At 43.7% G+C, this 23800-nt stretch overlaps 2 protein-coding genes across 9 annotated transcripts in view; both read right to left on the bottom strand.

Moving 5' to 3' along the window:
• PDE4D (phosphodiesterase 4D) overlaps positions 1-23800 on the bottom strand; it is a 1476836-nt gene that overhangs the window by 778541 nt on the left and 674495 nt on the right. The window lies entirely within an intron of this gene.
• The window catches only part of LOC140849205 (3',5'-cyclic-AMP phosphodiesterase 4D-like), a 93635-nt gene continuing 77049 nt past the window's right edge, over positions 7215-23800 (bottom strand). Inside the window, exons 2-3 of one of the 3 annotated variants that reach the window (XR_012130903.1) lie at positions 17424-17551; positions 7215-10454 (exon numbers count right to left, since the gene is read on the bottom strand). Coding sequence is in view for 1 of the 3 variants with exons in the window: in XM_073236000.1 (XP_073092101.1) it covers positions 17476-17551 (76 nt within the window). In the remaining 2 variants the exon portion in view is untranslated. Of the gene's footprint in view, positions 10455-13302; positions 17552-23800 lie in introns of those variants that run through there. The other 2 variants (XR_012130908.1, XM_073236000.1) reach the window with 2 other exon arrangements.

Below are 23800 nucleotides of genomic sequence, written 5' to 3'. Positions count from 1 at the left end.
ATTTAAAAATGATTCCTTTCTACCTGGAACTTGAAAGGAAAGGAGCGACACATAGCAGCAATTCACCGGAGAGTTCCGCTTTATTAGGGAAAGGTGCTGGGTTATATAGGAGGGGGCATGAATTGATTGAGGTGTCACTTCTACGGGGCTGGTGGCTGTTGGCTAGGTGCTGGGATTGGGAGGGGGGCGAGAGGTGATTGGGCTTCAGGTGGCGCCGGCGGGAACTGAGGACCCCGAAGAGAAGCCGGAAGTTTGCCATCTTACTGGTGGGGACCCTTCATTCCCCCCTTTCTCCTCTATGGGTTTGTGGATGTTGCTTTCTCTCTGGCTGCTTCCTGCTGAACAGGGGCGGAGAAGGGAGTGAGGGCTTGAGGATTGGGAGGAAAGGGTTGATAGGACTCCCCACAGTAAGGACGAGTAGATGTGGACTTCTTCAGGTTGGAAATCAATGAAGGTTCCCTGTAACCATAGGTTGGCCAAGAGGATATGGGTGTCAGGAGCCAGGCGTCTGCGGCTATTGTTTCCAGGAACAGTTTCCAGTGGAGAGAGGGGTCCATCTCAGCGTGTGGTGAGGAGGTCACGTGAGGGTGAGGGATCTTCTGTGGCCAGAAGCTGGTAGTTCCTGAGTAAAAGCTGGTTGAAAGCTTGATTAGAGATTTTTCTGACTTGGGATTTGATGAACTTTATTATACAGGGTAAGAAGAGACAGGCGAGAAGAATGATTATTATGGGGCCTGCAATGGGCCAGAGCCAGGTGAGGAGGGGGTTTGTTAGTATTGACGAGAATGGGTTGGAATTGGAAGCAGAGTGGAGACTGGAGGCAAGGTCGGTGAGTTTGGTAATGTCAGTTTCTACAATGCCGGATTCGTTGATGTAATAGCAGCACTCTTCCTAGAGGAAGACGCAGGTGCCGCCCTTCTCGGCTGTAAGCAGATCTAGGGCCCGCCGGTTTTGAAGGGTGACTTTAGTTAGCAAAGTGACCTGTCTTTGGAGAGAGGTTAGAGAATCGGCAGTGGATGTCAGGGCTCCCTCAAGTTTGGCGTTGAGATCTCTAACTGCCTATAGAGAGTGACCCAAGGCTTCTCCCGAAAACCCTGCCCCAATGGCTGAGGTGATCAAAGAGCTACTGACTATGATGGGAAGGAAAGCAGCTCTTTTTGTGCGCAAGGGCAAGGGAGGTTGGAGCTCAAGGAATTCTGCCATGCTGTAAAGTGTTAACTGTGGGATTAGGGTGACGAGAATGCAGGGTGTATCGGAGTTGAGAGGCAGTGAGTTGAAAAGACTGCCATTACACTAAAAGAAGTGTCCCGAATGCATAAAAGTCTTAGAGCCGGAGGTAGGGGTGTAGATAGAGAGGCAGTGAAGTGCGCTGGAAGGGGGTGGAGTTGGGCCTACACAGTGGTGGATGGTGAGATTATCTGCGTATTCTGGTTCACATAGGGGTATGTCTGCCAGGGGGCAGAGGGGTTGTCTTTCTGCATGGAAGGAGTAGTTGGAAATATTAAGGGGCACGGCGGCCAGCAGTGGGCGCTGTAGTGATGCACACAAGAAACAATTGGCTGTGTTAAGGGTGTGGTTGAGAAAGATGGTGGTGTCCTGAATGAGCTGTAATGAAGAGTAGGAGAAATGGGAAGAGGGGTGGGGATAAGAAGATGAAGAGGCGCCGTCAAGAGTTTGGATAATGACTTTTTCGGAATGTCTGCTATCTGATGCAACTTGAGAGATCTGGGAATGAGAGGGAACATACTTTCGAGAGATATGAAGGGTACTGTGGGGGGTCGAGGACCCCCCGTAGTAAACTGAGGCTGTGACTCTGGCAGCCCATCGAGAGTCCCAGGGATCTGGGATTGATAAGGAGAATGAGCCATTGGGATATTTCATGAAACGGTTGGAGGAGTAATACTGTGGGTACTGGAAGTTACTCATGTAGTGAATGGTGCAAGACTAGTAGGGACATCTCCTGTAGGTATCTGGCCATCACCTGCAATAGGCTTGTTTTTGGTCATAGAGGAAGTAGCTGCTAGTGAACACTTCAGTGGAGGGAGGAAAGTGGAGGTGTAAAGGCTCAGAGCAGCTTTTCAGAGGGCAGTCTGGTGTGGCAATGAGGGCAGTAACTTTTGTTTGATGCTGTGTGTAAGTCTGTCTGACTTTGAATCGCCATACAAAGGAGGCTGGGGTGGTGGGGAAGACAATAGGAATGAGGAAAAAAGCAAGAGAGCAGTAAAGGAGGAAAAAGTCATGATTCGGGTATGGATGGCAAAGGGGGTGAACAGGATTTTGGAGGAAAGAGGACAGTAAGGTCAGGAGTCTGGAGGGAGGGAGAGTCTGTAAACTTTTGTAGGTTAAGAGATCTTTTAGGTGATGTGGGGACAGAATGGTAAGGGGCGCTCTGAATGTCAGTTTATGAGCTTCTTGCTGCAAGAGCTGTCTAGCGGCTAATGCTCGTAGGCAGGGGGCCCATCCCTGAACTGTGGGGTCTAATTGCTTGGAGATATAAGCTACTGGGGCAAAGCATATTGGCCTAGGACTCTTAGAGCTTGACTGGACCTCTCATGAATGTATAATGAGAAGGGCTTCGACAAATCAGGAAGATGGAGAGCTGGGGCTTCTACAAGGGCTTGACGGAGCTTAATGAAGGAGTGTCGGGGTGAGGAGGATAATGGTTTTTTAGGGGGGCTCTTGCTGAGGTTGTATAGGGGTCTTGCCAACAGGGTGCAGGGAGAAGTTAGGGATCTATGTTCTAAAATATCTAGCTAGGCTTAGAAAGGGCCTAGAAAGGAAAGGATTTTTGTCTTGGTTTTGGGAATGGGCAGGTCAGAGAGGAGCCATTTTCTGTCTAAGGTAATGGACTTTCTTTGTTGAGATAGAAGGAATCTGAGGTAAGTGATAGGAGGGGAAGAGATTTGAGCTTTGACGGGGGATACTCGGTAACTTCTGGAAGCTAGAAGGTTAAGTAGGGAGGCAGTGTCAAGTTGAGACTGTTCCCACGAGAGACTGCAGAGTAGAAGATTGTCTATGTATTATAAGGTGGACTTGGAGTGATCATGATGAAACTGTTTGAGGTCCTGAGCTAGGACCTGTCTAAAAATATGGGGACTATCTCGGAAGCTTTGTGGCAAAACTGACCAAGTGAGTTGTTTAGAATGTCTTGTGTATGGGTCCGTCCAGGTGAAGATGAAAAAATCTTGGGAGCAGGGGTCTAGAGGGATAGAAAAATGGGTCTTTGAGATCTAGGACTGAGAAGTGGGATGCTGAGGCTGTATGGATTTGGAACAAAGGGATGGATAGGGACAATGGCTATGTTGATGAGGCAAAGGTCTTGGACAAGGCGGAAAGATCCGTTGGTTTTTTTAACAGCTAATATGGGGGTATGTCTTTGAGATCTAGGACTGAGAAGTGGGATGCTGAGGCTGTATGGATTTGGAACTAAGGGATGGATAGGGACAATGGCTATGTTGATGAGGCGAAGGTCTTGGACAAGGCGGCAAGATCCGTTGGTTTTTTTAACAGCTAATATGGGGGTATTAAATGGGGAGTGAGTGGGGTCTGCTTGAATGATGGGTTGGAGGCCTATGAGGGCTGAAGTGGTTAGGGGGTATTGGGCCTGACAGATATACTGAGAGGGGTCACATAATTTGATAGAGGCAGGGGGACATAGGGCCACGGAGGGGCTTGTAATGTCCCAAACTTTGGGATTTACAGGGTGTATGAGGGCAGAACCGGAGCTTTCATTGGGTAGAGGGGGGTCATCGGCTATGAGGGCCATCAGAAAGGGAGTACTGGGGGCTGTGGGAGTGGATATAGTTATGGAAACGTGGAGGAGGGAAAGGATGTCTCGTCCTAGTAAAGGGATGGGACACTGGGGCATAACCAGGAAGGAGTGGGAGAAAGGTATGGGATTGTCTTGGATTGTGCATAAAAGGGTGGGTGGGAGGTTTAATGGGAAAATCTGTTTACCTCCTACTCTGACTATAGGAGTAATGGCTGGTGTGGTAGGGCCCCGGTATTCTCACAAGACTGAGAAGGTGGCTCCTGTATCTAGGAGGAAGGAGATGGGGTGACCGTCTACTGTTAAAGTAACCCTGGGCTCCTGTTTGGTGATGGAAATGGTCGGGTGAGAAGCCCCCGGGCCCCATCAATCTTCTTCTGCCAGCCCCACTACGGCGGGCTTAGGATGGGGATTGTTCATCCAGCCTCCCCTTCGGGTGGTTGGGCAATCAGACCCCCAGTGGCCCTTTTTGTGGCATCTGGGGCATGGGGTGGTAGGAGATCTGGGGGAGGGGCACGCCCTTGACCAATGTCCCTCTTTTCTGCACTTGAAACAAGCTCTTGGGGGGGCTTGTTTGTAGAGGGGCACCCAGGTTGTGGTTTTATCAGCTGGGCCAACATCTGGAAATTGGCCTGATCAGCCTTTTGTTTACGGCATTCTTTCTCCTCCTCCCGCTTATGGAAGACTTTAAAGGCCACTGTTAGGATCTCAGTCTGTGGGGTAGCGGGGCCCTGTTCTAACTTTCTGAGTTTAGCTTTAATGTCGGGGTAGCCTTGAGCTAGGAAGTATGTCATAAGGACATGTCTTCCTTCAGGTGTTTCTGGGTCCAGGCTGGTATACTGTAATAGGGCTTGAGTGAGTCTGTCTAAGAACACGGAGGGGATTTCATCTCTCTTTTGAATTATGTCTTGGAGCTTTTGAAAACTGGCTACTTTACAAGCTGCCCTTTTTCAGACCTGCTATTAAGCAGGAGGCAAAAATATCTCGAGAGCGGAGACTCATGGTGGTGTTATAATTTCATGTGGGTCTTGTTCGGGGACAGTAGTGGGGCCAGGGGAATAAGTGGGGTCAGTCCTGTGGGTTTCAGTAGCCTGCATTTGGGCGAAGTCCTAAACTTGTCTACGCTCTTCAGGGAGGAGAGTATTGGCCAGGAGCATGAAAATGTCATGATATGTGAGGCTGTAAGACTGGAGGGTGTATTGAAACCCCCTAATGTATGTCATGGGATCAGTGGAAAAGGAACTTAGGCGTTTCTCTAGTTGGGCTAAATCTCTTAAGGAGAAAGGGATGTGAACGCGCACGCTGCCTTCAGATCCTGCTACCTCCCGGAGGGGGGCGATAATTTTGGGAGGCCCTCAGGACTGAGTCTGAGGGGGACTGAAGGGTTCTGGCTCAGTCTGTGGGGGAGTGATGCGGTCTAGCTGTGCCTAGTCGAGCAGGTCCTGAAGTGCAGAAGGGGGGCAAAGAAAATAAAGATAGAATCGGACCCACATGTCGCCAGCTAGCAGCCCAGCTGCTTACTTCTGCCGCTCTAGTTGGGCTTGAACTCATGACTCTGAATTAAGAGTCCCATGCTCTACTGAGCTACAGCAGGGCTCCAGTTAATTGCTTATGGAATGCGTTGTTTTCTATTCCTGCCACATCGGCAAGTGGGGGAAGGGCATAGCTAGAAGCAGGGGCGGTGTTTCTACACATCTTCAAGGTCTCCCTATTTTCAGAGTGAGGAGTCTTGGCAAGATATGTTTTTGTGGACAGATAACTTCTAAGGACTGCACCGGTTGTTCTCTAGCTTGTACTTTCCCATGCTGCGTTCAGACATGGGGGGAGGTGCTTTCCCATTCTCTCTACAAACATGTGAGAAGACAAAGGCGGCCCCTAACAGGGGAGAAACAGGTGATGAGGGCAAAGACGGAGGAGGCCCCTGGGACCTAGTTAAAGGGGGGCTGAAAGGCTCAGGCTTAATCTGCAGGGAATGAAGGTGGAGGAGGTGAGATGGGGGAGGAGATGGTTGGGGAGGAAGGGAGAAGGGCTGTTGTAGGAGAAGAAAGGGAAGGGACTGAACAGGAGGCTTCTGCGGGGGCGGCGGCTTGCAGGCTAGGAGAACTTGGGAGGGGGCGGGGAGAGGAGGAGGCAGAAAGCTTCGATATAGGGAATCTCCTTCCATTTTTTCAGGCGCTGGCAGTAGTTAAAAAGATCGCGAGTTATGTTAGGATCAAGAGTTCCCCCTGCAGGCCATTGGTTTTTATTGTCTAGGGGGTATGTCGGCCAATCTTGGGAGCAATATTTACGGAGAAGTTTTGGTTTTATATCAGGCATCAGGGAGAGGGTAGCCAGATGCTTAAGCAGGCATTCAAGAGGTGAACTTTCAGGGAGGGATGAGGAGGCTCCCATGGCTAAAGGACAGAGAAGGAGACAAACAGGGGAAGACGAACGGAGATCCTCGGACTGGAAGCAGACCACAAGGAGACAAAGGGCGTCCCCGATGATCCTTGGTGGTCTGCGGAAACTCGTATATGAGTCGGAATTTCTTTGAAAGTGTGGGTCGTCACCCAGACTTCCCTAAGAAGGCAGAGTGCCGGAGTCTCAAGGTACCTAGCGCTAGGCGTTTTCGGCGGACGGAACAGAAGGAGGAGGGGGGGAAAAGGGAGCGTTCTCATCTACAAAGGAGTCACCTCGTTTATGGCTGTTGGAGGGGGGTGCCTGAGAGTCAGCCGCAGCCGTGAAGGCCTGATGCGGGGATTTATGACTGTCGGAGGAGGGGCCTGAGCGTTGCCGCAGCCGTAAAGGTAAAGGCTTGAGGTGGGGATTTATGGCTGTTTGGGGAGGGGCCTGAGGGTCCGCCGCAGCCGTGAAGGCCTGAGGCGGGGAGAGTTCCCTCCTCATCCCTGAGCGTCAGGGCCTTGCCGGACGATCACGGTCAATGGCACTGCGATAGCTCGGGGAAGAGTGGCCCACCCCGGGGAAATTTTGCTTAAAAACTTTCAGCACTGATGGAAGGGATGGTGAATGCATTTGACTGTCGGAGGAGGGGCCTGAGCGTCTGCTGCAGCCGTAAAGGTAAAGGCTTGAGGCGGGGATTTATGGCTGTTTGGGGAGGGGCCTGAGGGTCCGCCGCAGCCGTGAAGGCCTGAGGCGGGGAGCGTTCCCTCCTCATCCCCGAGCGTCAGGGCCTTGCCGGACGATCACGGTCAATGGCACTGCGATAGCTCGGGGAAGAGTGGCTCACTCCGGGGGTAAAACTTACCTAAAGGCCAGAGAGGAGTGGTGAGTGTGATGAGCCAGCGCCAGAAAAAGAGGACGAGGGCAAGCTGCTGCTGATGTCGGGGGAAGACGGGGCCCAGTTGGGGTGTCCCGTCTCCTGGGTTTCGGCACCAATGAAAGGAAAGGAGCGACACATAGCAGCAATTCACCGGAGAGTTCCGCTTTATTAGGGAAAGGTGCTGGGTTATATAGGAGGGGGCATGAATTGATTGAGGTGTCACTTCTACGGGGCTGGTGGCTGTTGGCTAGGTGCTGGGATTGGGAGGGGGGCGAGAGGTGATTGGGCTTCAGGTGGCGCCGGCGGGAACTGAGGACCCCAAAGAGAAGCCAGAAGTTTGCCATCTTACTGGTGGGGACCCTTCAGAACTTATACTGAAAGGTGGTGGGTCAACAGAGATTGAAAACCTCTAGGGGCATCGCTGTGGTACAGCCTCAGTTCTTCAGGTGTGTGGACCTTGTTTTTGCTCCCACAACCTGGTCTCCACCATGACTCATCTGTGTGTCCTTCCCTGTCTGCCAGCCACAGGGTCTCTGCCATCTCAGACCATCTGGTCTGCACAGCCTCCAGCCCTGTGGTTATTTTTCTCATTCCTCTATATTCCCATCAGCTTTTCTGTCTTATTTAAAGAATAAAAAAACAAGAATTTAAATGGTTATTTGCATTTTAAAAACATCAGTGTATTTTTCATTTGCATAGCCTCAGGGTTTGGGCAACAGTGGAAAACTCAAGATCGATTGTCTATGTATACTGACCTTGAACAAATGCTATAAGATAGATAATATATCCACATCAAAATGTAAATGGACTCACTGTTCGTGTGGGCCTCCTTTTCTGAGTGCACAATAGGGCAGAAGTCGACATGAGAAAGTGGAACAGCAAGAATTTGGAGGAAGGTACAAATGGGTTCAAGTAAAGGCTACAGAAAGTAGAGTGAAGCTGAAGGGCTGGGGTAGGGGACAAGGAGAAAGAGAGAAGGAAGTGACAGAGCAGAGGCCAAGGGAATTGAAAACTGGAAAAATCTGCATTTGTTCCAGAATGTTCTGAAATTTTTGTACAGTGGGACAAAACATATGATGTGGACTATTTGTATCTATAGAAAGAAGCATGAGGCCCCCTGGAGAATTCAAACTGATCAGACAGCCCCCTATGCTCTGTCTTTCCAATTTTCTGGCTAGTAACCCACCTACTTTTCCCACTTCTGTTCAGTTGATTTCTGCTGGAGACTCAGACCCCCAAAATACCAAAGCCTACTACAGATTCATTCTGTCTCACTTTTGCTGCGCCCTCAGTAGTAATTTTAATCATCCCAGAAGAATTCTCTCTCAAATTACCACAATGGACATTACAAAGCCATGCCACTCCTTTGAAATCCTCTGACCCAGCTGGACCTGCACCCTGGCCATTAGATGATTCTGTAACTCCCTCTCCTGACTACAGCCTCTCTGCCGGACTCAAATGTGCAGGGAACAATCAATGCAGCCCTTCCTGCCCCAAAGATGGTTCTCCTCTTATCTCAGGCTAACCTCTCATCCAGCTGCAAGAGACAACAGAACAGAACAAATACTGAGACCTTTAGACTCAGAAGGTTTGGGTTTGAATCTCAATGCTTCCACTATGTGATTATGTGTCCTTGGGCAAGATACATGATTTTTCCAAGAGTCCATGTTCTCTTCTGTAAAAATGGCTGCAATAATACAACTTCCCCGTGATGTTCTGGGGATTGTTGGCATGTTATTTGTGAAAGCACTTTTCATGCTACTTAGTACTAGCGCAAATTCCCTCAAATCCCTATCTATTGACTTTAACATTTAAGAATTTTAAGCCCAGAGAGTACAATACTTTCTCAAGTCACCAGGGTTGTGGTCAGGGTGAAGGGTGATCAGGTCCAGACCCTGCAAATCTCTGACCCTCCCACTTCCCCGCATCCCACTCACCATCACCTCCTCTAGTAGTACCATTTCCTTCTCATCTAAAGGCTCCTCTATCTCCTCTGGAGCCTGAGTTCAAAACTTCTCCAGGCTTCTATTTGGGGCCTTCTCTTGGCCCTCTGCATACACATACTGGGCTGACCCTCTGCGCTGTGATCATTTCGACCTTGGACATGAATGTGAGGTCCACATCTCCAACCCTGAAACATGTTTCTTCTCATTTCAGAGTGACACTAGGCTACATCTAAGTATGGTCATAGCCCTGTCTATAAATTCACAGACTCAATTTCAATACTTCAGGGACCCTCAAATTTAACAAGGCAAATAATTTTTTTTAAAGAATCTAGTTTATAATGAAAAGCCATTCCTACAACAATGAAATGTTATCTGTTATCCTCAGCCTGAAGCACAAGCTGATACTATTTTGCAGACTTCTCATTAGCAGCCCCTTGTGGCTCTCTCTGTCAATAATATACTCAATAAAAGGGATGTCAAAGAGCAAGTGCTGAATCTAGCTGGAGGTAAAGAACCATTACCCAGCTTTCTGCCAGGCTTCTGTGCTCCATTTAAACTGGGACACAAAGTAATAGTCACAGGTTCAGATGCTGACAGGCCTGTTTATCTCCTCTACACTTGTGAGATTTCCTAAAATTTTATCTGATTTGTTTTCAAGCACTTCATCTCCACATATAAGTGATGATTTTCAGGACATTGGCTTCGGCCCCAGGGGCTGTCTGCTTGGGTGCTTAATTATTACTCTTATTATTAAGGAAAACTATCATTTGTGTCTTCCTCAGTCAGTATCATGAGAGAGAGTTCTAACAAAGATTTCTTTGCAGGTCAGTTATGCATTGGTTCAGGCCTCGTTATGCATCTTTGAGACCCTGGCTTCTCCCATAAGAATGTCAAGGCATACATATGTCTATAGACTACACATGATAATTATTACCCACCATGATTAACTTTGTTTTCCTTCCCAACTCATTCCCTTTTGCTGTCCAACTTGCACATGTACATGTCTGCACACACACACATTAGTTACTTTTTGCCCAGGGAATGAAAATACATTTTAACAATAACTCAATGAGGTAGATTTCTTTGCTATGAACAGACAAATAAGAAAGGGATTCCTAAGCCAACAAGAAATTACTTTTAAGTCTTCCAGCTCTCCTTTTCCCATGCAATAGCAAGCAGATCTGACTCAGAGTCTAGCAGGGCGGGGGGAATGCTGCACTCACAAAACTATGTGCAGAAACCGCAGGCCTGTGCGAGGAAACTCTGATAAACTCTCTGATAAAATCAGCTGCAGATCTTTCAAGGCTGCTAACACTTGGCACACCATGGTCTGGACAGGGCCATCTGCTCTTCCATCCAAAGGAACTAGGTATTTACTCCATGTAAGATTGACACCACCATCTTGGCCTCAAGGTGGCACTGCTGGTCCCTTAATATAGCTAAGGCACAGCTGAAGTACTTAAAAACCACCTCGAAAAATCTGAAACAGAAAAATGGAAAATAAAAGATAACATAAAACTAGAGATTCCGGGCCCAAATCAATGTAAGAGATTCACACCTTCTAGCATTTTGTTACTGACTCAGGAAATAATTAAATAAATGCAAGATTTGAAGAAGTGGTTGGTAACTCTTTTTTCCTGTTCTGGGTCTATTCCTTATTTTTCCCTTCCTCCTTCCTGGCACTAGGGAGGGGCAAATTGTGGACCCCTGGGCCAAATCCAGGCTGCTGTCATTTGGCACCAAAGTGGAGTGTTTGCTACAGAGACTGTGTGTCTCAGGAAACTCAGTATATTCACTCTCGGCCCTTTACAGAACAAGTTGCCAACTCCTGCCCTTGGCCTATAGTGATTTTCAAAGGCCTCTGGGGTGACAATGGTGGATATAAGGAACTTGGATATGTGTCTGATCAGCAGGAGGGGTGCCGGCTTCTTTAAACGCATAGTTGCAATATGATGAAATCACCATCTGCCAGCCATTTTCTAGTGAGTCACACGCAGGCAAATGAGACTAATAAAAGAAACCTTGGATGCATATCCATGAACTATAAAGTATCTGACATGAACCTTCAGGGGACATAAGTATTTTCATCTCTGCTATCAATTGGGAGTTATACCAATGAAAGAAAAACGCAGATCTCTCACCATAGAAGGGGGTTTGGCTTCAGGCATAGTGCTTTGGGCCCTGTGGTGGAACAGGATGCCATTTACAATGTTGGAAAGCCTGTGTTTATTCAGAGATGTAATTCCCAATCTGATCACAAGAGCTCAAAGCTGAAAACGTGGTACAGAGAAGAACTGTTCAGATAAATGGGAAAAATGGAGCGCTTTATGACAGAGAGGGAGAAATAACCATAACCAGAAGCACTGAAGGGATGTGCATTAGCATATGTCAGGGAAGGTGGCTAAGAACAACACAGATAGTCTGAGGTAGTACACACTTTTGCAAAGACTCTGGTTAATAACATAAATGAGAGCCTTCAGCCCATTTCCTGTATATACCAAAGAAATAGCCATCCATGGGAGAAATTCTCAAGGTGAAGGGGGACTGTGGTAGAGGAGAGATTTATGGATGAAGAATAAGGAAAAGAACAGAAATAAGAGATGCAGGTCACCTTCCAGGGAACTGAGAGAAGCTGTCCCGGTGACTCCGGCTACGGGGACAGGTGGGCCACTGGCACATCAATCAGGGGCACCACTCGTTGCCTTCCAGTGGGTGGGAAAGGCCCACCTCTGCCATCTATCACAGGTGATTTTGGTTTTGCTCCTAGGACACATTTCAGAACGGATGACTCCGCAGATGGTTTTGGACAGTAGAGGGTGAAGAGGAGCTGGGGAGCCAGCTGGATTCACGGCCATTCACGAGTCGGCCAAGCACGGGGAGGCCCATTGGTTAAGTGTGTGCTCTGAAACCATATTGCCGGGATCTGAGTCGGTTCCACCAACTCCCAGCTGAGTGACCCTGGGCAAGTGACTTAACTTCTCTCTTCCTGAGTTTTTTCAATTGTCAAGTGGGCATAATAGCAGCACCCTGGGAATTGGGTTGCTGTAAGTTTAAAGGAGTTAAGATTTATAAAGGAATTAGAACAGAGCATGGCTCAGATGGGTTTTACTCAATCATCAATGGTTATCACTGATACTCTCAGCCCAGGAGCCAGCAGAATGCTACAGATGGGGGTGGAACCAAATTTCAACAAGGAATTTTACAACTTCTCATATAACTGAGGACCACTGAAAAGGTGGTCTGAATGACAGCACAATGAAACAGATGCATATCAGGCTGCATAACCACAGTTTTACTTAAGCTTGATGAAATCACTCTAATTTCAAGTCTTGTGATTGATTGTCCTCTGCCTGAATCTCTCAACACTTTTTAATATGACCAGAAAAGTATAGAATGTTGTGAAAAGTATAGAATATTGTGAAATATTATAAAATATTGTGAAATATACAAAGATAACTTTCAACTTTTAGAAATATGTAAATGTCATACCTGAACACTAGTGATTTTTCTCTTACTAAACATGTTCAAAGAAAGAGTGAGCGATCTTAGTGAAGGATTACAGGTCATAGGAGGCCCATGTTGAAATAAACTTCCAATATTTTTTTCACTCTTCTAATTCATTCAAATGTTTATTAAGTATTTAATATATGTCAGGCACTATCTTAGGTACTTGGAATTTATTTTTAAAAATCTGTCTTTATGGAACTTACATTCAGGTGGGATTCTTGCTAACCAGAAGGTTCTATCAATTATCGTGGTTTCATTTTAAGATTTGTCAGTAATGCAGTAGCCAGTTTGAAAAAAGACATATGTACCCCTATGTTTATCGCAGCACTATTTACAATAGCCAAGAAATGAAAGCAACCTAAGTGTCCTTCAGTAGATGAATGGATAAAGAAGATGTGGTACATATACACAATGGAATATTATTCAGCCATAAAAAGAAAACAAATCCTACCATTTGCAACAACATGGATGGAGCTAAAGGGTATTATGCTCAGTGAAATAAGCCAGGCAGAGAAAGACAAGTATCAAATGATTTCACTCATCTGTGCAGTATAAGAACAAAGCAAAAACTGAAGGAACAAAACAGCAGCAGAATCATAGAATCCAAGAATGGACTAACAGTTACCAAAAGGAAAGGGACTGGGGAGGATGGGTGGGAAGGAAGGGATCAGGGAGAAAAAGGGGCATTATGATTAGCACACATACTGTAGGTGGGGGCCATGGGGGAGGGCTGTACAACACAGAGAAGACAAGTAGTGACTCTACAGCATCTTACTACACTGACAGACAGTGACTGTAATGGGGTATGTGGTGGGGACTTGATGATGGGGGGAGTCTAGTAAACATAATGTTGCTCATGTACTTGTAGATTAATGATAACAAAAAAAAGATTTGCCAGTAACAATGCATAAGTTTGATAAACTCATCAATTTTTTCTCACCTGTAAAATGGTGATAAAATACCATTATTTCATAGCTCAACTAAGGACCACGAATTCAATCAACAAGCATGTATCATTTTGTGCTAGGCCCAAGAACATGTTCAAGATAAGGTCCCTGCCCTCATGGGACTTCTATCATTTATTATCAGGAAGATAAAATCAGGTAGTTAACAGTAATATTTAGATATAAATGTGAGTTGTGACTAGTACACCCAGTGATATAAACACAGCTCGTGAGTCCTTGGCAGGCTTCTTGTGGACATTCAGTGCAGCTTTTGGCTGTTACCTAAAGTACACGCAAAGGGCATAGCCAGCTCTACTGTTGGAATGTGTACAGATGCTGTCTGCTCTCCATCCTCAGAGAGGTAGGAGGAAAACCCTAGGATTTCCATAAAACCTAGATGTATTTCCTTCCTAGGAAATATCCAGTTTTACTGCCAAACACTCCTTCTCCTACATAGAGGCCTGAGTCAAGAGGTCCTGTGGGTGGGAGAAGTTACCCACCATGTCACCAGAACCTGAGCATGCACATTTTGAAGTGAATTTCCAAATGGACATCCCTAGACCCACAACACGGTAGGCAAGAAGCACACTGAGGCTTGGACCCTGGAGGTGGAGCCAGTGGTAATTGGCAGAGGCAATTTTCTGGGGTGTGGTAAATGATCAGAGGATGAATAATTCCTCAACTGTGAACCTGTTCTCTCCAACTACTCCCCCATTCCCCCCTCTGGTAACAGAAGCCAAGCCCTCATTCCTCGGGTGTACTCCTGGGTTTCAACCCAGTGTGCAACTCCAGCTGCGTCTGCTCCCTCCCAGGAGGGGCTGGAAGGGGACAAGCAAGGTGCCTAGACAGTCGGCTGTGGAGGCATGAACATACTCAGAAGTTAAAAGTGGCTCCATAGCCTGGAAGATTACATGAGATGTGTTCTCATCTCCCTCATTTAGGCCACACATATCTTCCAGTATTTAGGGGGGAAGAGGGCTCTTTTCATTCTTCGCTCAACCAATAAATATTTACTGAGAACCTACTATGAGTGGGGCAGTGTCCTAGGCATTCGCAACACAACAAAGAAAACTCAAGTCTCTACTGATAGCAGTGGGTGGAGGGCTGGGAAGATACAAAACAAGTGCACTGATGTGTATTAAATACAGACGGGCCAGTGCTATCGACTTGTGCCCCCAGCCTCCCCCACCAAAGTCGTATGTTCAAGTCCCAACTCCCAACGTGACTGTATTTGGAGATGGGGCCTTTAGGTAAATTAAAAAGTCAAATGAGGTTATAAGGTAGAGTCCTAAATGGGAGGTAATCTGAGAGTGTGCACACTCTCCTTCCCTGGTGCCTGCAGAGAAAGGGCCACAAGAGCACAGAATGAGAAGGCAGCCAGGATGAGCTCTTGCCACAGCCTGGCCATGCTGCACTCTAACCTGGGGCTTCCAGCCTCCCCAACTGTGGGGAAATATATGTCTGTAGTTTGAGCTCCCCATCTATGGCATTTTGTTATGGCAACCTGAATAGACTGAGATGGTACAGTAGTAACAAGTACTCAGTATTAAAACCAAGCAGAGTAAAAGGACAGGGAATGACAATGAAGAAGTGATCAAGGAGGGGCCGTGAGGAGACACTGAGCAGAGAGCTGACTGAAGCTCAGATTTATTATTTAAAGGCATAACCTCACCTCAGGTTTAAGGATGGTAACAATCAAGATATGATAGGGGTCACCTTTGGAAACAAATGAGCTGCCCCATCAGACCATTTTTTGCAAATATACTATTCTGCAGAGAGGATATGTGTAACTGAAAAATGCCTGTGTGAGCCTGGGCAAGTCCTTTCACCACACGCTCCAGATCCCTGAGCTGTGAATAATCATTTTTACCTCAATGGGTTGTTGTAAAGAACACAGACCAATGCCTGACACATAGTCAGTGCCCCATAAACACTAGCTATTATTTTTAATACTAATACTGCTGTTGCTGCAAGTGTAACAATGGCTGCTATGATTGTGGTTACTGGAGAGCCATAGACAGAATATTAGAAATTTCAGACAAGTGCCTTTCAATTATATCTTCTCTGAGCATCCTGGCTCTGACCATCTCTGGGAAATTAATCTTGCTTGTCTGTTTCCCCTAGCTCCAGCAGAGGAGCAAACCGAACAATTAAGCACTATGTGCTGTGAACTGGGAAGTTATCTGCATGATTTCAAAGCCATCAGTGACAAAGGCTTTTGGCTGATGGAACAAATTCTTTCTCTCACTGTTAACAGAACACTCCTGGGAACCTGATCTAGTGAGGGCAAAAACAACCTTTCTAGAACCAAAACATTAGCAATATGAAGATGATGGAGAAAAATTAAAAAAAAAAAGAAACAAAAACAAGAAGCAGGAGTCAAGGAGAAGAACTGAAAAGAAAGAGGTGAACTTGGGAACTTGGGGAGCCTGAAAAGGCCATTAGGAATTGACTGTTGGCTCAGTTGTTGATGCAAATACTCAGAATGGGACTGGAGAAATGGGTTAGTGGACAGCCATTATTTACTTGGATCCATAATTATCTCAGACTAGTAGGCATTTTAAAAAATTACTTTTTACAAAATTTGAGTGCATTAAAAAATGAGTAAATATTGACAAATGTTTTCATCTCGACTTTGCTTTTATGGAGGCATTTTTACAATTACATTAAGTGAAATGAAATTGTTTTGAACCTGCCAGACTCTAAACTTCCAAAGGGTAGATTTATGCATGTGGTTTCCTTTAGAGCATTTTCTCCTTAAGGCCTGTAAAATTGGGTGCAAGTGTGGTCAACTGGTGGCTTTCTGGAAGTTCTCTGGCAGCTCTTTCCATGCTTTCTTCCAAAGGACTCCAAATCCACTAGTATCCACTGACGTCTATGATTTTTCCCCGTCCATTCTTCTAGAAAATGATTTCACTTTTAGTAATGTTGTCATTAGGATTTCATACATTGCAACACTTGCCTGTCAAGCAGGCTTATTACTTATAGATATGGACTTTCTTCTCACATTATCAGAGTTGTTCTCTTTAAATTTTATATTACTCTGTGGAAACCAGATGATTCACACATCACTTTATTTTGCAGTTTTTGGGGAAATTTGATGTTAAGCACAAGGTATAAAAACAAAATTTTTCTCCCTAATATGATTACAGTGAGCCAAATGAAAGTGTGAGGGGAAAAATGACTTTTTTTTTAAGTGAGGTCCTTTAGCAAGAATACCTGGACAGTAGCAAGCATCCCCCTCAACAGCTATGAAACTAGGGTGGAAGTGGAGGTGGTAGAAAGAGCCAGAAACTACAAAGTTTTAAGGCAAATGCATGCAAAGTAGAACTGCAGTGGAATGTGTTGATTTTTGTTTGAGGCAAGTTCCCTAAAGGCAATAGTGGTGTTTGAAACAACCTTTAGATTTATAATCAGAAGCTTTGTGTCCATTTTCTGCTATGGCCACATACTAGTAGTTTTACCTTCGATAGTCATTTGACCTTGAACAGTCCCTTGGCCTATCAGATTGGCAATGGCCTTGTAGATAAAATGATCTTTTTTTATCTGTAAGTAAGTGTATCTGTATCCCACAAGAGATAATAAGGATGCTACAGACAGGTGCTTTGTTAACAATCAACCAATACTTAATGATCTTTTCCAGTGTTTTTATCTATGTTTCCAGTTCTCACCTTTTCCCATTTTCTAGTCACCAATACAATGTTATTATTTCTTAGCATGCATGTCTTTGACCCTTTGTTCATTTATTCAGTTATTACTAAAGACAGCTCATGCATACTCTCCACATAGTATCCCCACATGATGACAAGTCAACTCAGATGATAGAAACACTTTCTGAACTTCATATCCCTCTTCTAATGCTTTCCTTTCACTTCTGTCCGATTCTTGACTTTTAGAGAAAAGAAACTGCCTGGATGCTAAATGTTTGAAGGAATCAGATGGCGCTTGTTACAGGCAATCTTGGTTTCCAAGTAGGTAGTTATGTGAAATTCTCTTACCTCATCTTCGGATGCATCTCTTGTGTTTCCTAAAGAGTAATCATTTCTTCAGCTAGCAATCAAGGGTGTCTTTAGAAAATGCTTTCCTTCCTCTGACAGGAACATGCAGAAAAAGTATTAAGGGGACACTGTAGTTTTTTGTTAAAAAAAAAAGAAAGAAAAATCATCCTTATGGGTTTCTTTCTACTGGCCCAGCATTAGTCACATCCCAAAATGTATCTATATATTATCTAAGGTATTATATTAGCATTGAAACATTGTTTAAATTTCTGTTTAATATCTCAGTGAGAGACAGCTACTCTTATAATTTGGTTAGAGCTTATTGTAATTTATAAAATATGCCAAGGCCATCTAAGCTTCCATTCTCTAGTATTGAATCCAATTTTTAGCAAAGGAAGTAAATGAAAATTAGTGTTTGGCTAACACACAAAACGTAAGAGGAAAATGACATCATTAACTCTCATATTAAGTCAGTAATGCTTAAATGGATAATAATTCCATTTTGAAGCCATCATGATTTGCTAACTTATATATCAAAAATTTCTCACTTTTAAACACATCTACTTATACACTTCTATATGGTTGATATATTTATCAAATTTATAGATTATATCATTAAAATCATTTGTATTTACTACTTGTTTTGTATTTCAGTTTTGAAAAAGTAAACTAAATTATACCATATGATATTTTTAAAATAAAGTTTCCTTACATTTCTAATGAGTTTTGTTTTATAGTTTTAATTTCTATATTGTTTAGCACACATACATTTTGGTATAATTTCAGCTTCATTGATTGTAACCAGGGATATGTTGGAAAATGTTTAAAGGCTGTGCCTAGGAGGGTGGAGACCTGATTTGTATCCTTTGTGAATTTCTATAGTGTAAAATAATCACACCATAGCCAATGTTAATGTGACATTACAGAACACAGAGCTGGCAATAAATACTAACAAGACTCTCACAATCCAGTACCAGCCAACTCCTAAACACCAAGAATTGTATCTTTTTTCATTATGTAAGTTCTTCCTTTAGCTTGCTTGTGTTTCAACTTCACATTCCACCTTTTTTAATATTAATATTGTTACTTCTGCATTTTTTTGGTTCACATGTACTTTATATGTCTTTGCCTATTTCTTTAGTTCCAATCTACATACTAAGTGTTAAGTATGTTTCCCATCAATGTGCAGTGATTTGTGTGTGAATGTGTTTTGTACTGACACGTCTGTGTGCTTGCTTGTCTGCCTTTTAATCCAATCTGATGCTGAATGGCAGAAATTGGTACATACATATACAACAAATTATCTTACTTTAGTTCTGTTACATGTTACTGGACAGGGTGTATATTGCTAAATGTTATACTCAAAGAATTAGACATAGGAAAACACACTATTATGAACATCCAAATAAATGCAATTTCTTCTTTTGAAACAAACATATTTCTATGTTCTTGATGAATAGAACTACTGCATTATATTTTCTAATTTTGATTTGTACATTCATTACGCACTCACATAGATGATAGATGGATAAACACACCTAATGTTGTAATGAAGGCACTGATTTTGCATTCAAATTTTTATATTAAAATTCATTAGATTTCATTTCATTTGCACTTTATATTACCTCCCCCTTCTTTAAAAGACTAAAGTGATATCTTACGTGTTAAAAAGAGTAGAGAGTACAACAAACAAAAAGCAAATAATCCAATTAAAAAATGGGCAGAGGAGCTGAACAGACAGTTCTCCAAAGAAGAAATTCAGATGGCCAACAGACACATGAAAAGATGCTCCACATTGCTAGTTATCAGAGAAATGTAAATTAAAACCACAATGAGATATCACCTCACACCAGTAAGGATGGCTACCATCCAAAAGACAAACAACAACAAATGTTGGTGAGGTTATGGAGAAAGGGGAACCCTCCTACACTGCTGGTGGGAATGTAAATTAGTTCAACCATTGTGGAAAGCAGTATGGAGGTTCCTCAAAAAGCTCAAAATAGACATACCATATGACCCAGGAATTCCACTTCTAGGAATTTACCCTAAGAATGCAGCAGCCCAGTTTGAAAAAGACAGATGCACCCCTATGTTTATTGCAGCACTATTTACAATAGCCAAGAAATGGAGCAACCTAAGTGTCCATCAGTAGATGAATGGATAAAGAAGATGTGGTACATACACACAATGGAATATTATTCAGCCATAAGAAGAAAACAAATCCTACCATTTGCAACAACATGAATGGAGCTAGAGGGTATTATGCTCAGTGAAATAAGCCAAGCGGAGAAAGACAAATACCAAATGATTTCACTCATCTGTGGAGTATAAGAACAAAGAAAAACTGAAGGAACAAAACAGCAGCAGAATCACAGAACCCAAAATGGACTAACAATTACCAAAGAGAATGGGACTGGGGAGAATGGGAGGGTAGGGAGGGATAAGGGTGGGGAAGAAGAAAGGGGGTATTATGATTAGCATATGTAATGTGGGGGGTGGGGGAAAGGGCTGTGCAACACAGAGAAGACAAGTAGTGATTCTACAACATCTTACTATGCTGATGGACAGTGACTGTAATGGGGTTTGTCGGGGGGACTTGGTGAAGGGGAGAGCCTAGTAAACATAATGTTCTTCATGTAATTGTAGATTAATGATAACAAAAAAAAAGAGTAGAGAGTAGACTGTGAATAAAATGCTGAGCTTTAGCATAGTAAATAACTGAGCTAGTGTGATGTTGAAAGTGTTGCAGTTAAATTGATTTACTGTTACCCCAACTCAAAGATTCTTCCCCCAAATAAAGGTATTTTACAAGACTATTAAAACTAAAGCTGTCTGGCTGTGAGTTGAGTCCAACCTGTGCATACATGTGCTATTTGATTTCTACTACAGGTTCTGAGATTACACAGATACTCAATGAATGTTTGCCAATTGACTGGCACTGTAAATCAATAGCAAGGAATAGCAACTGTCTCAGACTATACTCCACATTACATCATCATAGCCCAAAGTGGCTGTTCAGCAGTAGAGATGGAAAATGCTTATCTCAGCTGGAGACTGAATGCTAGATCCTGATTCATCTAATTATCATTTTTCCTAATAGCCTTTTCACTTGAAAGCTTTGTACCTTGGGTTTACAGAATGGGTAACCATCCTTACAAATCAGTGTTTTAACAAAGCATGCTTGACTTTCTTTAGCTGTAGAGATGCTGGGTCTGCACTCTTTCCAAGACCAGCTGAAGCTTCATCAGAGTTGTACTGCTCTGTGCTGCAATCACTTTGAACTCATACATCAGAGGTTCTCTGAGCTTTCAAAAAGAGCTTCATCTCTCAGCTAATACTAAAAGAATCAAACCCAAGTCTCTCGCGCCCCTGTTTAATGCCTTCCTGTATAATTCCCTAATTTGTAGACTCCAGCCAAGGGTTGATAGAGCAATTTCCCCACTTTTTATGATTTCCTGCTTATAATGCTTCCTTTTTTTCCCGTTCTGTGAAAAACAACATTAACAATGATGCTTTTAGTTGATTTCCAACTGCCTGCAAAAAGCAAGCATGGAGGGAAGGACAAGCTTGTCCACAAAGCTTTAGCCCAGAAAGCAGTTGCCCAGCTTGTGGCTCCTCATTTTCCCCAGAGGCCCATTTTAAAAGCCTTAAACAGCCTCTTGAGCTCCTGTCCACCATTCAACACTAGAACTTTAACATACATTTTTCTGACCCCATGTTATGACTGTGTTACTTATTTTCACTCCAGGAAAGATTAACATTAGCATTTTTGGGTAATATTTATGGAATCCAACTGGACTTGGATGAAAGGATGTTTCAATAAGAAGCTGCTCATACAGAAAAATATCAAGTATCTAGGTTTTTAGTTACAATATGCTAACAGAAATTTAGCATAAACTGCCTCTCAAATTAATAGCACTTCTCTGATTTTTCTACCAAACTCCAAACTTAGGTAGACAACTCCTAATTTAACTTTCTAATAGAAATCTTGGTCTCAAAATGGGCAAAACAATATACCCTTCCCCAATTAGTTCTCTGAATTCCCTCTCTTGGCAGATGGTGCTATCACCTATACATCAAGTCAAAAGTTCAGGACTAACCCCTCATCCACCTCCAGCCATACTTCCCCCCACTTATCCAAACCATCAGCAAGAAAATGCACTTTGTATACCTATCTACTTTTTAATATCACCATTGCTACTCCTAGACCAAGCCACTAATATCTTTGTCAGCCCTACTGAAATGGCCTCTAGTCTCCCTACTTCTTTTCTTGCCATTTGCATTTGACTCTCCTTAAAGCAGATGAAGGGATCTTTCTAAATATGTAAATTTGTTCATGTCATTCTGCTAGCAACCCTTCTGAAGTTTCCCACTGCACTTCGGATAAACCCATCTCATTTCCAGGTCTGCAAGCTCCTTGAGAAACTGGCCTCTGCCTGCCTTTCTGACCTCATCTCACACTACCCTCCCTCTGGCTCATCACTATTTAACCCTACTGGACTTTAGTTTTTGCAGATGACAAGCTACTCCTTGGGACCTTTGCTATTTCTCCACCTAGAATGCTGCTCTTCCCACAGAAATTCACCTGGCTGGCTACAAATGTCAGCTCCATATACCATTCATATGTCAGCAAAAATTTCTGTTCAGAAAAGCCTTCCTGAGCTAACTGATAAAATGTAGTCCTTGTCACTCTCCACTGTATCATCCAATTTTATTTTCTTTAGAGTAATTACCACTATGAGAAATCATCTTGTCCATTTACTTGAGAACTACTTTATTACTGTCTTTTCTCTGGCCAATAAGAATTTGAGCCACCTATGTGACTGCAAAATGTTTAGTAGTCACAATCTAAAAGCAAAAGAAATAAAATTCATTTAATGGTATATTTTATTTAAACCAAAGCAAAATAGTATCATTTCATCATGTACTCCATGATGAAAATAATTAATAAGATATTTTACAGTCTTTTCTTTCATACAGTCTGAAACCCAGTGTGAAGATTACTCTTCTTGTGCATCTCCATTAGGACCAGCCATATTTCAAGTGCTTGACAGCCACGTGTGGCTGATGGTGACTGTTTGGACAAAGTAGCTCTAGAATGTAAGCTCCATGTGAGTAGGGACATGGCCTGTCTTGTTCCCTGCTGCATTTCTTGTATTTCTAGGAAAAACAGTGGCTGACACATAGTAGGCATTCAAATATTACATAAGTGACACAGGATAGTTCAAAGAATTTTGAGATCTCAGTGGAATTCAATAAAGATTGAACACCTATCATTATGTACAATTTTCAAGGGCTTGAAATGATCTGAGTAAATCAATTAGTTACCTTGAGTGAGGAAAAACACTTCAGTAATTTAAGTACGGATTTGGGGAACGGGTCCCCAGTTTTTTTGTGTGTATGTGTATAATCTCTATAATCTCCATTATATTACTCAGCTTCCCGCTGGCACCTATGAAACCCTTAGATGTAATGCCGTCTCTCTACTCATATTTCACATCTCAGCTCAAATTCTCACTATAGTAAGTAGTTCTCTTTCAGGTATCCTTGGTACTTCGTGTGGGATTCCACTACAGTTTGGATGGTCTTATAGATAGAGCATGAAACCTACTTTTAAAATAGAAGTGTCTTACTTCTTTGCCCCCATTTCTGAGGAGGCTTCTGGTCCCACATCTGGGTTGGTAATAGTAACACTTCAGACTTCTCCCTGGGAAGGTGATGAATCTACTTGATTGATGAGATGGCAAGAAGTCTAGCACGCACTGGTCCATGTGTCTCAACTGTCTTGAATGTAGAGGGAGAAAGGATGTGACTGGCTCTCCAGAAACCTCCACAAGTGATGCATTAGTCAGAAAATAATAAATAGATCAAAGAATCAGATAAGGATCAAAATATTATCTTTGTTCTTGCTAAATCTGGAGTGGACATTGGGAGTAAAATGGTTAAGATCAGGTTTGGGCTGACCTAGGGCCTGTCTGAGAGAATCAGCTCAGAGTTTGCCTTCTCATACTGCTCTTTGCAGTATGAATGAAACAACAGAATGAAGATAAATGTGGGGGGCCTTCTCCTCCTTGTCTGCTGATTGCACAGTACCCGGGCAGAGGAGCTATGGGTTTCTGAAACTAGAATAGTTCTGCAAGGTCAGATGGAAGAAAGTTCACAGCTTCCTGGGTAAAGGTGACCCCCATGCACCTAGCTCTTGTCCATGGCAGCTGTGTATACTCCATGAGGTATCTAAAAGAAGAGGGGGTACTTGGGTGGGTGGTGAGCCACCTGATGGCATGATGATGCTTCACCTGATCTCTTACCCTGTATCTTCCTGTGGAGCTCAGCAAACACAGAATCAGGTGAAAGCCTGCTGCGTCTTCTGAGTGCAA

The sequence above is a fragment of the Manis javanica genome, chromosome 1, assembly GCF_040802235.1.
Source record: "Manis javanica isolate MJ-LG chromosome 1, MJ_LKY, whole genome shotgun sequence".
Classification (NCBI taxonomy): Eukaryota; Metazoa; Chordata; class Mammalia; order Pholidota; family Manidae; genus Manis; species Manis javanica.
This window is presented reverse-complemented; position numbering and strand designations above follow the sequence as displayed.